At 40.9% G+C, this 14,780-nt stretch overlaps 2 protein-coding genes across 5 annotated transcripts in view; one reads left to right on the top strand and one right to left on the bottom strand.

The window, feature by feature from the left end:
- dnaaf6 (dynein axonemal assembly factor 6) overlaps positions 1 to 8,257 on the top strand; it is an 80,255-nt gene extending 71,998 nt beyond the window's left edge. For all 4 annotated transcript variants that reach the window (XM_059977354.1, XM_059977350.1, XM_059977353.1 and 1 more), the window contains exons 5-7: positions 682 to 778; positions 2,001 to 2,086; positions 4,123 to 8,257. In XM_059977354.1, coding sequence (XP_059833337.1) covers positions 682 to 778; positions 2,001 to 2,086; positions 4,123 to 4,252 — 313 coding nt within the window. In that variant the 3' untranslated portion in view covers positions 4,253 to 8,257. The remainder of the gene's footprint in view (positions 1 to 681; positions 779 to 2,000; positions 2,087 to 4,122) is intronic.
- Positions 8,258 to 8,350: 93 nt separating this feature from the next.
- Positions 8,351 to 14,780, bottom strand: part of LOC132398227 (cyclic nucleotide-gated olfactory channel-like) — a 28,223-nt gene continuing 21,793 nt past the window's right edge. The window contains 2 exon segments of the mRNA XM_059977355.1: positions 8,351 to 9,825; positions 12,337 to 12,443. Of these exon segments, the coding sequence (XP_059833338.1) occupies positions 8,435 to 9,825; positions 12,337 to 12,443 (1,498 nt within the window). The 3' untranslated portion in view covers positions 8,351 to 8,434.

The following is a 14,780-nucleotide window of genomic DNA, read 5'->3' as shown; positions in this document are numbered from 1 at the left end:
GCATCAAAGATTACAGGTAGAAGGTTGGAGAGCAAAATTAAATCAGCCATGTTCAAATGGCAGAGCAGATTCAATGGCCAAATAACCTAATTCTGCTCCTATGTCTTATGGTCTTTCAGACATTGTATTGAAGTTAGTCAAAGTACAGTCACTAAGGGTGGATGATAAGTGTACTGTCTCTCTATAACTATCATACCTGTGACTTTTGCATTTGATTACCTGGATTAATTTCACTAGGCATCTGTGCCTGTTGCAATATTAAGCTGTTGTAGAATTATAGTATCGTACAGTAAAGGATACAGGCTACTCAGCCCAAATCATCCACACCAACCAGTAGGCATCCTTCCATATTAATTCCATCTCCTCGTACTTGCCCAGTAGCTCTTTATGCCTAAATGATTCAAGAGCTCATCTTATATGCTGTTAGCAACTCAGGCTCCACTACTCTCTCATGCCGTCAACACACTACGGGTAATTTATGCTCCAATCTCCTCTGCACGCTCTCCATCATAATGCCATTCTTCTTCTATCTCAGCAACTAAAACTGCATACAATACTCCAGCTGAGGTCTGACCTAGGTTTTCTGAAATTGGTAAAAAAAAAACCCTTCCTAATGGGGAACTGTGCTTTTGTTTTCTTCTACATTGATGTTTATTTGAGTTGTTTGTTTTTTGTCTTTAGGTATGAAATTCTGTTCAAGCAGAGAGTTGGCACAGAGGATGTCTTTCTAGGCATGAGCAGGAAGGATGGATCCACAGCTTGTTGTGAAGACATGGTGGTGAGCAACTATCATTGCTATGACTGTTTCAGTCATAAAGTTGTACCACACAGAAGCAAGATCTTTGCCCAACCAGTTGCTCACATCACTGTTAGGATACGTGGTTGAGTTAATAGATTGTACAGGCAATACAGTCGCACCAGTGCCTACAGCTCCCGATACCTGGATTCGATCCTAACCTCCAGTGCTCTCGATGTAAAATTTGTACATTGTCTCTAAAAGTATGTGCATTTCCTCAGTGTGCTCCAATTTTCTTTCAGATATGGGGATTGGTAGTTTATTTGGCCATGCTGTAAATTGCCCCTGGTGTGTCGGTAATGAATGAGTATGTGGGGAGAGTGAAACAAATGGATAATATAGATTAACATGAAACGATAGTTGATGGGCAGCACAGACCCAATGTACCAAAAAGCTTGTTTCCTCGCTGTATCTTCCAAAAGGATTAGTATTTATATGTAGATTCAAAGGGCAGCAACAGAGTTTTCAGTGAGTGCTGTAGCAGAGTAGCCCCTCAAACGTTATTTAACAACCCATACTTCATACGCAGAGTGACTGAGATACATCACTCAATATACTCCTTTTGCATAAATTACCATCAGCTTTCCTTAAGTGACAAGATTTAAATCTGATCATTCAAGTTCAATTTCAACATTAGCAATGAATCTATGTTGACGGCTAGAATTACCAGCTCATTCCAAACTTTCATAGATTGAGCATAAACCTTTAAAGTCTATGTTCATTCTGTCCTTGAGATACTCATGTGCATCACCTTGATGTTTATTTAACAAGGTGGTATTTAACAAGGTTTCATGTAAAGATCCTTAAGAAAATGTGGCAACGGATGATCAAAAGCTAGCTGAAGGAGGCAGGCTTCAAGTAAACCACTGAAGGAGGACAGCAAGGAAAACTGGGTGTTAACGGAGGGTGTTTCACACAACTGAAGCCACAAATTAAAAGAAGTGGGAGGACAGAAGAGCTCAAAGTACATATAGGTCTATAAAACCTGACAAGTTATGGATATGTGGAAGGGTTTTAAAATACTTGAAGAGAGTTTTACATTCAAGGTACTATAGGTCTAAAAATTATTAAAGATCAATGAATAGAGAATTAATTAACAGGATCAATTAAAATATCATGTTATTTAGCCATTTTAATTGACTGTTAGGCTGTTTCGCTATATTGATGATAGCCTTTGGGTGATATTCTTAAAAATGTTTTTCAGATAAAAATCAAACTGCCAGGCTGCAAACCAGCGGATCTCACTCTGGATGTTAAAGAGCGATTTCTGGGCCTTCGATCTTCCACCTAGTAAGTGAGGCACTTTGTTGACAGGGACAGGCTGGTCTTTATATGAGGTCTCACCATGTGTCTTAGAGTGGGAGAGGTCACAAAAAGTCAGTGTTACTCTGGAATAAAAACAGGGAATGCTGGAAATACTCAGCAGATCAGGTCTTCAGCTAAGGCAACAAAAATTAAGAGTTAATGTTTCAGGTCAAAGACCAGTCATCAGAACTTTGAAGAAGACTGTTAAACTGTAGGGAAGGTGGATGTCGCTGATGGAGCAAAACCAGGGGGATCATGGGAATAAAGTGGTCAGTAAAAGAATTGGAGCAGTTAGGGAAGACATGTGTAACAGATCTCGTAACATTCCCAATAAAAGGGGAAAAGAACACGTTGAGCCAATATCACAAATGGTTGAATGGTACAGACAAAGGAATACAGCGATTAGAAGTTGTAGAAATCAAAATTGAGGGGGTTTTTTTGTCTTTTTCCTTCCGAAGGAACTCCTGGATTCTTTAATATAAACTTTTAGTTCCCCTCCTTTCCTGCTTCCCACTTCCTCCTCCCCACAATGCCCAAGTAAATCCTTCATCCATTCTCTCAGGAGCCATCAAACATTGTAGCTAGAATGTAAGCCCCTTGATCAGTGATGGCAAGGCAGCCTATCCCTATTAGTGTGTTTTTTCCTTTGCTCCCAAGTCCACCAACAGGAATCTCAGCATGTTGCAAGAGCATGGGATTAAGGCAGCATTGGAGAGTAAAGTCACATACATGTTCTTCTCCAGCAGCCTCAGACAGAAACAGAAACTGCTAGAGATACTTAGCGGGTCAGCCAGCATCTGTGGGAAGAAAAACAGAGATAATGTTTCAGGGGAAGACACTTTGTTAGAGCTGGGAATGAGACAAAAAAGTGGATTAAGCCGACGAGAGGGTGGAGTAAGAAGAATGTCTCTTTTTTGTAGTGTTCCACAAAGGCAGATAGGTATGCAGAATAAGATGCAGTGTATTGACTCCCAAAGCCTGCTTAAAATATGTAAAGAAGGGTAAATCTGGATGCTTTGTTGGATATCAAACACCATTATTGATTGCTAATTCAAGCATGATCTCTTGTCTATTGCAACTCCCTGGAAGCAGGAACCGCTGTGACAGCCAAGAAAGGCTAATGACTAGGTCACTATCTGCAGCCGCTGGGATGTTATTTCAAAAATAAATTTTATTCATAAAAATCCAGGAAATAGAATACAGCCAGTAAATATGGTTCACATTCATTACATCATCAAGTTAAAACATTCTTCTCACAAAATACAATCCCACTCAAGTGGTCTCTTAGAGCAATGCTCCCTTCCTGTACTGGTGAGACTACTACAGCCCCTGTGTGCCCATTGGCAGCAGGACCATAGACTGCAGTCCTTCCCCTCCAAATCTTTACATTCGCCACACAGAGCTTCAGTGTGCCTCTCAGCATATACTTCTGCAGCCTGCAATATACCGAATGGCAATATTCCCTTATTGACATCTCATTGCACTGGAAGACCAGAAATTTTTAGGCAGACAGAAGTGTTTTTCATCTAGTTGATGATCTTCCAGCATCATCTGATGTCTGTCTCAGTGTGTCTCTCTAGAAACAGTCTGTAGATCAGAAAATCCTCTGTTGAGTTGATCCTCAGCCGATCCTTGACAAGGACCCATGCAACCTTTCCCAGACCTTCCCTGCAAATGCGTAGTCAGCAAAAGGCACAAGTAAGCGTATCTTCATCATACCCATTTGAGGCTATGGGAGTGAGACTCTGAATGTGTAAAAGTGATTTGATTGGGGATAGTGGTGCTCGCTGAAGCAACCTTATCTCAGAAACAACCTTATAGGTAAAGCTCATAAAACTGAACTACACTAACTGTATGTCTATTAAGCTATTTTGCTGTCTTTGTGGACTGCGGACTTCTTAAAATGGATATATGTCACTTGTAGTTCTTAAACTGGGGGTGGTTTTGCAGGATTGGTATACACTAAGCAAGCACACCTTAGTAATTCATTGTCATTTTTCTGACTTCCTTTTGTTTTCCAGCAAGTTGGGTTTACACTTACCCCATGCAGTGGACAACAAGAATGGAAGGGCTCAGTTCCACTCTGACACTGACACACTGGAAGTCACCTTAACCATGAAGAGAGAGTATGACTTCATTAACTTTGCTTGAGCAGATCAGTAGGAGCTGGAGACTTCAGCCGAGTCAGATCAATAATTAATACTTCCTATACAAGAGCAAGTATCACTCTGCACTGGTGTCTTCTATTTTCAATGTTTGTAAAGAGCAAACTATGTAATTAAACCATTCATAAAGAAAAGTGGGACTGCACAAAATAATTTATCAACACAGTGCTGTGCAACGAATCTTATCTTGCCTCCAGGAAACACTCAGAGACGATAGGGAGTCATGGAAGTTTATGTATTGTGAGAATCTTTCTTGTGGATTTTTGTCATTCGTTTGATTCCTGAAGAAGTTAAATGAGAAAGATGTTCCATGCTAATTGTTTTCATAATGTTCTGTGCAAATTTGAATTGTTAAAGCACAAAGTTTGCCCTGTTAACCCTGCCAAACCACCCTATAAAGGTGAAAGGTGCTAAGTTGATACACCAGAGAAAATAGAGCACAAATCGCTGATTCTTTATCACATACCCTGAAAATCTCTCACTTGTTGCCACTCTCTACCTTTTTTTTCCATTTTTCCTGAATATATATCTCAAAGTTCCTCTCGTGTGCATCAGCCACTCAATTCAGGCCCTTTTTTAACTATAATGCTATGTTTGATTTTTTAATTAATGCGTCTCGCTTTGCACAAATTCCATTTTTTGTGCCCTCTCTTCATTCCATAGGATGTTGTACTTTTTATCAGTTATCTATGCCTTTTTGATCTCATACATCTTACCTTTTTGGTCAGCTTTAATATCATCCCTATCCTATTACAATTTCTGTTGTAGCTTTAGGAAGAATATTAATTAATTATCTCTGATTCTATCTGTAAACATTGTGCATACCTTGTTGATTCTTACCTACTTTAGTTATTCTTTCATCATTGATGGGTCTTAGTGTACTTATTTGATATTAGATTTCTCCAAGGTTTTCAATAATTTGCTGTACAAGTATTAACTTGGCAGCAATAGATAAAGCAAATGACCTACTGATAAAAGTCAAAATAAACCGATATTAAATATGAAGGCCAAACTGACAGGCCTGTGATTGCTGGGTTTGTTCTTAATTCCTTTTGTATTTGAACATGGGGTGATAAAATTGCAATTCCCTAGTCTCTGGGAGATTATGACTATACCGTTGCATTTTATGCTCTTCTCTCAGCAGCCTACAATGCCTGGAACTGTTGGTTTCTGTTATGACAGAAAGCCTTTCTAGTAATTCCCCTTTTTTAGTTTTTAGCCCGTCAACACCTCAATGACCTCTTCTTTTATAGTGACCACAGCAGTATTTTATTTTATTCCTTCAGCTTTTATTTTGATCTCACAGTGGAACCGCTCCCCATTTTATCCCTTCGCTCTTGATCTGCCAGTGGAACAACCTTTGATTGTCTTTTCTGTTAGCTTTCATTTTTTGCCTTTCCATTTAATGTTTATTCATTTCTTTCATTTCCCCATTTTCAGTCCAGTTCTTGATTGTATTATCATCCTGACATCTTTCATACACCACATTTTTGCACAGAAAATCCTCTCTTTTGTCTTTTCGAAATTTACTTTCCACATGAACTGACAATTGCAATAGCTTAAATCAATGCACTATATTTGCTATGAGGTCTTTTCTACATTGAGTAGATCTATGCTGCCTAGGGCAACCAATCACACCTCACTTCCGAATTTTATTTCTTTGGTCCATGTTTTGACCAAAGTAGAGACGGTCCAGCAAAACACAAAGTGGGCATTTAGACTACTGGAGTTTAAATATTGCTTGATAGTTTTGGTGATAATGTCTTCATCTCTGATAAGGGGATATGTTTCCTACAGTCCATCCTATCTATATTATTTAAGATTGTATATACTTCAATCAAGTCTCCTCTTAACTTCCTCCATTAGTTTCAAGAAAATTGTAGAATAAAATAGGACTGGTCCTCAGGTTGAAATTTTAGATTGGAGAAAGGCCAGTTTGATAGCATCAGAAAGCATCAGACAGGTCATTTTCTGGCAAGATGACTCCTCAGACCTTGTGGGAGGCCAGCTCAGAAATTGAAAGGACCCTGGCAGCAGTAGTAAAAACATCCTTAGCCACAGATGAGGTGCTGGAGGACAGGAGGACAGCCAATGTTGTTCCGTTGTTCAAGAAAGACTCTAATAAGCCGAGAAATTTGGATATTTGATAGAGGTATACAAAATTATGATGGGTATGGTTAGGGTAAATACAAACATGCTTCTTCCACTGATGTTAGTTGGCACTAGAACTGGAGGTCATGGGTTAAGAGTGGAAGGTGAATAAACAAAACAATGTGAGGAGCAGCATCTTCACTCAGAGGATGGTGTGAGTGTAGAATGAGCTCTCAGAGGAATTGGTGAATATGGGTTTGATTGCAATATCGACGGTAGGTTTGTTAAGTACATGGATGGCAGGAGTATGGAGGATAATGGTCCAGAAGCAGGTGATAGGACGAGTCAGGACAACAGCTCGGCATGGAAAGATTATCTAAAGGGCACTTTCTATGCTGTAGTGCTCTATGACTCTAAAATGGACCAAGCCTCTCTTAATAAAACGTTCTGGCATCATGCAAAATCTCTGCATCCTCTTTTGTAGCCTTCCATTACTGATTGTGATCAGAACTGCAAACAGTAGTTCAGCTGAGATTTAACAAATGTTTTATAAAGATGAAGCAAAACCTCCTTTATATTGTATTCATTGTGACAGCTAAAGAAGGCGAGCTTCAAATATCTTCCTCACTACACTGTCACCTTCAAGAATTTTAAACACAAAATCCCTCTATTCTTCCATAATTGCAAGGACTTTCAATTTGTGATGTATATCATAGCCTCATCAGGGCTCCCAAAATAGATAATTTCATGATTAAACTCCATCTGCATTTCTGTGCATGTTTCACCAACACATCGATTTCTCCTTGTAGACAATTTCCACATAGTCAACAAGTCCACCAATCTCTGTCACCCGATGGTGAGATAATGAGTGGTGAGAGATGGTGAGAAGTTAGTGAGATGTTGGTGAATTAGTCGTGAGAGATAGTGCAGTGGTTTGTGTAAATAGTGCAGTTAAACCACCTGATTCATGCAGCTTGTGGAGATGGGCATGTAGATCCTTAAACCACCCCACTGTACAATGGTAAATCTATGGAAACTGATTGATTCTGTATCCTTCTTTAGAACAAAGATGGTAGAAAGGTTACAATACAGGTTCCCTTTGAATATCTATATTATATTTGCATTCCTTTTATAATCCCTGATCCTGTTGTCTTAAAATGAATTCAGTCAGAAATTTCACCGTTCAGCCACCTCTGTGGAGGGAACTTCAAGACTAACCATGTTTGGGATGTACTGTGCCACTGCTGCAAGATGCTAATTTTCATGGTATATATGCCATGGGTATGTAGACCTATGGCAATAAATATGCAATTGAACTCACTACTACTTCTCCATCTGTTCTTTGACGCCATTTTGAATCACCTATCTCTATCACCTATGCTAAAACATTATATTTAACATAAAGAGGTTTATAAAGTCTCACAGGGCAGTCAGGACATTGGAATCATCCCTATACCCATAGACAAAATATCATCATCATCAATATGAGCCATGTCATATGTCGTGGGTAATTATGGTCTTTAATCTGGCCATTGCCTGTGGGGAAGGCCCTCTCCATGCTGTTTTTATTCTTTTCGCTATCCACGACCATGATTGTTCCTGGCAAGGTTTTGTACAGAAGTGGTTCTTCTGGACAATGTCTTTACAAGATGGGTGACCCCAGCAATTATCAATACTTGGCAGAGATTGGTTTGCCTGGCATCAATGGTCTAGGGCTTGTGATATGCACCACCTGTTCCCATGGCTTCACATGACTCTGATCAGGGGCTAAGCAGGTGCAACACATAGTCCAAGGGAGACCTGCAGGCTAGCAGAAGGAAGGAGTGCCTTACAACTCCTTTGGTAGAAATGTAACACCAACCCACCATCCAAGCACAAAATATATATTTTATATCAGAAATTGTTGAGTCTTTATTGGTTTCTCAATTGAGACTTACGGTAGTCAATCACACTATGTATCATAAGTTAGCAGGTTTATTGATTTTTTCTTCAGATGCTTCATGTTGAGCTGTTGAAAGCAAACCTGGCTTCTACCAGCTCTTCATCTCTCCCATCCACTCAAGCTCCCCCTCTTCCTTCACTCTGTCTCATAGACACCATCGGAATGATCAGATATTGAGCCATTATCAATCAACCTTACTTTCCTTTCAATGGTGGCAATCCTCTGTTTTAACTTCTGCTGTGTTGAGCTGTACTCATTTAACAGCCTTGCGAACCGTGTCTGCAAGGCATCCAGATTTGATTCGAGTCTCTCTATCTTTTCCTCTAAGCCTTTCTCTCCCAATACTACCGTATATTCTTCATCCAGCAGCCCTTCTTTGATTAAAATATTCCTGCCTCGCTCTTCCAGAACTTTCTTAGCCTCTGGAAACTCTATTAATGCTTGCATTAAGTCATCTTTGGACAGGCAGAAGAGATCGGAGTACCCAATGCTCCGAATATTTGCTGTTCTCCTGTTTCCTGTTTTACTTCCCTTGATGTCCAAGATGCTGATTTCTCCAAAGCAGCTTCCAGCACCCAGCCTGGCAAACTCAGTCACGCCATCATCAGCCACTGCTGCCAGCCTCCCTTCCTTGATAATATACATCTCCTTCCCTATATCTCCCTTGCGGCAAATATAATCTCCAGGGCTGAAGAGCTGTGGTCTTAGCTTTAACACCAGCTCCACCAACAGGCCAGCCTCACAGTCCTGGAAGATGCGCACCTTCCTGAGGGTCTCCAGATGGACATTGATGGCTATTTCAGCCTTCAGCTTATCCGGCAGATATTTCAGTATCTCACCCTCGTCGGCCGCCTTCTGGCTGACCCACAGGTAATCAAACCACTTGATCACCCGAGCCTCCACTTCTTTGCTAACCTTTCTGAACTGCATGTAGTGCTTGATGGCGTCCACTCTCGCCTGGAAGTTTGCTCGGGGTGCATTCATGTTCGAGATCATTGATCCCACATTACCCACAACTGTGGCAAAGATAAGAACTCCCACCAGAAAGTCAAAGACCACGAACAGGAACTCTACATCTGAAACTGGTGCTGGCATCTCCCCAATGGTAGTCAAGGTGAGAGTTGACCAGTACAGGGAATAAATGTACTGTCTTGCCAGGTAACCGTGCTGGGGGTCAGAGATGTTAGGATAAACCCAACTATCTCTGCCAAAGCCGATGGATTTGGAAATGGCATAGTAAATACAGGCATTCCAGTGAATGATGATCAGCAGATACAGAAGTAGGTTACTGATGCGAAAAGCATTCGGGTAGTTGGTTCTGGTTTCTGTCCGATCGCAGAACTCAAAGAGCCGTGGAAACTTCAGGAGGCGATTGAATCGTAGCTCTGGGTAATTGAGTCCCACTACCACATAGCCCAGATCAGTGGGAAGGATTGAAATTACATCCAGCTTAAACTGGAAAGTTTTGATGTAGTGGTGTTGTAACTTTTTCAAGTCTTTGACGAGCAGACCCTGTTCAAGGAACCCTGTCAATGAACATACAAGCAATGTTTTTTAATTCAAATGGAAGTAAAGGCAGTCCAGATATTGGTAATAACATGCAATGTAATATTGTTCCAATTTCATTGTCTAAGGAACAGAATTAGAGAGACCTCTGGGATAGAAGGGATTTTGAATCTCTATATCAGTGCTAGCCTTTTGAATGAGTTGCAGCAAGTGCTCAGACTCATATCCCTGTTTCTAATCATCTATAATGGCTCACCATTTACCTCTATTTTATAATGGTTTATACTAGAAACCTTTCAGATAGAGTATTAGAGATCTTGACAATTCTACAATTTATCCCTTGATCAGAGATTTGACTTTGGACCTTTGCCTCTTGGTTTCTTATTTAGTCACCAACAAGTTAAGGTTTCAAGTCAATCAGTTGAGAAGTAACTTGGTAGAGGTATATAATATGATCAGTGGGTTAGTTAAGATAGATACTAACATTGTTTATTTCTCATGGCATGGGCACCTAAGACGAGTGAACAGGTTAAAGGTAGGAATGGTACAGAGGATCTGAGAGTGAGTTTTTCTATAGAAACGTAGAAACATAGAAAACCTACAGCACAATACAGGCCCTTCAGCCTAGAAAGCTGTGCCGAACATATCCTTACCTTAGAACTACCTAGGCTTACCCATAGCCCTCTGTTTTTCTAAGCTCCATGTATCCATCCAGGAGTCCCTTAAAAGACCCTTTTGTTTCCACCTCCACCACTGCCGCTGGCAGCCCATTCCATGCACTCACCACTCTCTGCGTAAAAAACTTACCCCTGACATCTCCTCTGTTCCTAGTTCCAAGCACCTTAAAAATATGCCTTCTCATGCTAGCCATTTCAGCCCTGGGAAAAAGACTCTGACTATCCACACGATCAATCCCTCTGATTATCTTGTACACCCCTATCAGGTCATCTCTCATCCTCCATTGCTCAAAGGAGAAAAGGCCAAGTTCACTCGACACAGATTGATTAAAGTCCAGAATGTGCTGCCTGGAGGGATGGTGGGGATATGGGTCCTCATGAAATTTAAAATGCTGGCAAACAGTTGCTGTGGGTAATCAGGAAGAGTATTGCAGCTAGAAAATGAGAGGTGGCCTTTATTGAACAAATAAATACACTTAACAGGGCAAATTTTGGGGGAAATCATGACCAGAGGACACAGTTGCAGAATCAGTAATGTCTATTTAGAACAAAGAAGAGGATGAATTAGGAACTCTATGCTATGGAAGCTGAATTCTTGAATATATTCAAAGATGGATGGATTTGTTTTTGTTGCGAGAATCAAGGATCAAGGAGTAAAGGGACAAAGATGAATGAGGAACGTTAGATCGGCATGATCTTTCTAAATGGTGGAGCAATGTTGGGAGGTGAGCTGCTGACCTTGTTCTTTGGCTGCATGGTTCTGACAATCTTCTCTCTATCAGTTCCTAACTCTGATGTATCTCTCTGTTGATGCTGTTGATAATGTCAAGATCATCACACTATCCTCTCTAAGATCATCACACTATCCTCTTGAAGATCATCATGCTATCCTCTCGAAGATCATCACACTATCCTCTCTAAGATCATCACACTATCCTCTCGAAGATCTCTCTCTCAATTTCACAATTACAGATTTATTACAAAAAGCTGAAAATGCTTGAAAGAAACATCAAGTTAGGCAGCATTTGTGTACAAGAAACAAAGTTTGGGATCTTTGACCCTTTGTCAGAACTCATGGTGCCCCCTTACTATGAGACAGCTGACGTCAATGCTCTGTGACTGTTGACACATTGTCAGTTTGGTCTTGCTGAATGCAAGAGGTGAAAGGATTGTGGAGGAGTCATCACTTTCCTGTCACTGGAGATTGTACAGAGCCAAGACCTCCACCCTGAAGGTGAGAGAGTTGTTTCTGCCAAGAGCTCAGCAACAATGACCAGTGGAGGTACAGTTCTGTAGCTGATAGAACCGCTAGCTCATAGATTACAGTCCCGGCCTCAGGTGCCGTCTGTGTGGAGTTTACACATTCTCCCTGTGATTGCGTGGGTTTCATCCCAATGCTCTGGCTTCTACCCACATCCCAAGATTCAGATCGATGAGTTAAATGTTTGTTATAAAATGCCCCTAATCTGCATTTGAATGGTAGAAAATGGGAGGAAATTCCAGAAAAAAAGTAGAGAAGTGTGAGTTGTGTGATAACGAAGCTGAAAATAAAACAGCCTTGATGAACATGAATCCATCCAAACTCAGCAATGAAAGTAAACTCCCAAGTACACCTTAAGAGAATTACAGCATCCTCTGGGATAATTCCTCAGTATCTGAAAGGAGGGTCAAAGATCACAAAATCTTTTAAAGAGTCAGGTTGCTGAGGAAAAAGAGGTTTATGAAGGGAGGAGCAGTAAGAAGAAAGTTTATAAAGAGATGGGGCAGTGAGCAGGTAAAGTTCATAAAGGAATATTGAGCACCCAGCAGAAACAGTTTATAAAGCAGCAGTAATCTAGCCAGCCAAGAACTAACCTGTTCTGAGCCTGACAAGGATGTCGAGAATATAAATGGCATCAGAGATGTAGTCTATCGTTAACCATAGGCTGAGATGATTTGCCTGCAGCTTTTCGAAGCAAGCCCTGTGGGGGAGAGACTAGGCATATGATTGCAGTCAGAGTTAAGTTAGTTATCTGGTCACAGTTACAGGCAGAGGTATACACAGGCATACAATCGCATGTCAACAACATGCATACATCATTGCATTTCTCTGTGTTGCACTTTCTTAGGATCAGGGACAACTTGCTTCCATTTACTCAGTCTGAAGCTGATTTGGACCCATTGACTGTGCCACAAAAAGGGCAGAAACTCATTCATGAGGTGTGTTGGTGAGCTTCTTAATGCGCAATGTTCCTGACAACAGGAATTGGCTCTCAGCATCTTTCAGGACAACCCTCATCAGTTAGCAATTCTCACAGGGTGGTGTGCATGTCACATATAATGCAGATTTGTTCACAGGGCTGAGGAATCTAGAACTAGAGGGCATAGGTTTAAGGTAAGAGGGGCGAGATTTAATAGAGGCCTAGCAGGCATAATGAGCAGTAAATAAGTACCAGGAGGAGATGGTGGAGTCAGATACATTACCAACATTTAATAGATACACGGGCAGGTTAATGAACTCTTATAGAAACAGAGAAACCCAGGAAGGTAGAGCACAGAATCAGGCACGTTGGCCCATGATACCTCCACTGAACATTATACAAATTAAGCTAATCACACCTACTTGCCTACAGTCTATATCCTTTTATTACAAGCTTGTTCAAGTGTCTCTCTAAAATATTGCTCTCATATCTGTTTTTACCTCCTCTCCTGGCAGCACAGTCCAGGTGATCTCTACTCTTTTTGTAGAAAAATGCTTCAAAGTTTGAAATTAATTTGTTATCAAAGTATACGTATGTCACCATATACAACCCCGAGATTCATTTTCTTGCTGGCGTACTCAGTAAATTCAAGAACAACAACAGAATCAGTGAAAGACCACATCAACAGGGCAGACAAACAACCAATGTGCAAAAGACAACAAACTATGCAAATACAAAAGAGAAAAAAACAATAAATATTGAGAACATGAGTTGAAGTGTGGTTGAAAGTGAGTCCATAGGATGTGGGAACAGTTCAATGATGGGCAAGCAAAGTTGAGTGAAGTTATCCCTACTGGTTCAAGAACCTGATGGTTGAAGTGTAATAACTATTCCTGAATCTACTGGTGTGAACCCTGAGGCGTCTGTACCTTGTTACTGATGGCAGCAGCGAAAAGGGAACATGACCTGGGTGGGGGTGTCCCTGAAGATGGTGTCCTGTGACAGCATTCCATGAAGATGTGTTCAGTAGTGGTGTAGTGGGGAGAGCTTTATCCATGATAGACTAAGCCTTATCCACTAATTTTTGTAGGATCTTCCATTCAAGAGTATTAGTGTTACCATGTCAGGTTGTGATGCAACTAGTAATATACAGTACTCTCCACCACATATCTACACAGGTTTGTCAAATTATTGTCAATAATCTTTGCAAACTTTTAAGGAAGTAGAGGCGCTGCCATCCTTTCTTCATAATTGCACTTACGTACTGGGCCCAAGACAGGTCCTCTAAAATGATAGGACTGAGGAATTTAAAGTTCCTGATGCCCTCTACCTTTGATCCGCTGATGAGGCCTGGCTCATGGACCTCCGATTTTCTCCTCCTGAAGTCAATCAGCTGCTTGGTCTTGCTGACATTGAGCATGAGGTTGCTGTTGTGACACCACTCAGCCAGATTTTCAGTATCCCTCCTGTATGCTGATTGGTGACCACCACTGATTTGGCCAATGACATTAGTGTCATCAGAAAACTTAAACTTCCTCACAAACCTACTTTAATCTCCTCACTTTAAACCTACCATGTCTAGTATGTGACATTTCCACCCTAAGAAAATAACTGATTATCTACCTTACCTATGCCATTATAATCTTTATATACTTCTGCAAGGTCATCTCCTCAGCCTCTGACACTCCAGGGAAAACAATCCGTGCCTATCTAACCTCTTCTACACTTAATTCACCAATCCAGGCATTGTCCTGGCAACTTCTTCTAGGTTTAATGTGAGAGGAGGAATTTATAGGAGATCTGAGGAACAGGTTTTTCACACAGAGGGTGATTGGTGTCTGGATGGAGCCAAAGGAGGTGGCGAAGGCAGATAGAATTACAATATTTAAAAGGCATTTGGATTGGTACTTGGATCGGAAAGATATGGGCCTAACGCAGACAAATGGGTTTAGCATAGACAGGCTTTACACTCAGCATGGATGAGTGGAAGCCCATTTCTGTGGAGACATTGTAGTCTGCAGATACTGGAATCTGGAGCAACAATCATTTGAAGGGTCAAGCAGTATCTGTGGGGGAGGGGGAGAAGAGGGGAGCCAGGAAATTGTTGACTGCTACTAA

This window comes from Hypanus sabinus, chromosome 8, assembly GCF_030144855.1.
Source record: "Hypanus sabinus isolate sHypSab1 chromosome 8, sHypSab1.hap1, whole genome shotgun sequence".
NCBI lineage: Eukaryota > Metazoa > Chordata > Chondrichthyes > Myliobatiformes > Dasyatidae > Hypanus > Hypanus sabinus.
The sequence above is the reverse complement of the archived record's forward strand: the minus strand, read 5'-3'. Positions and strand labels throughout refer to the sequence as shown.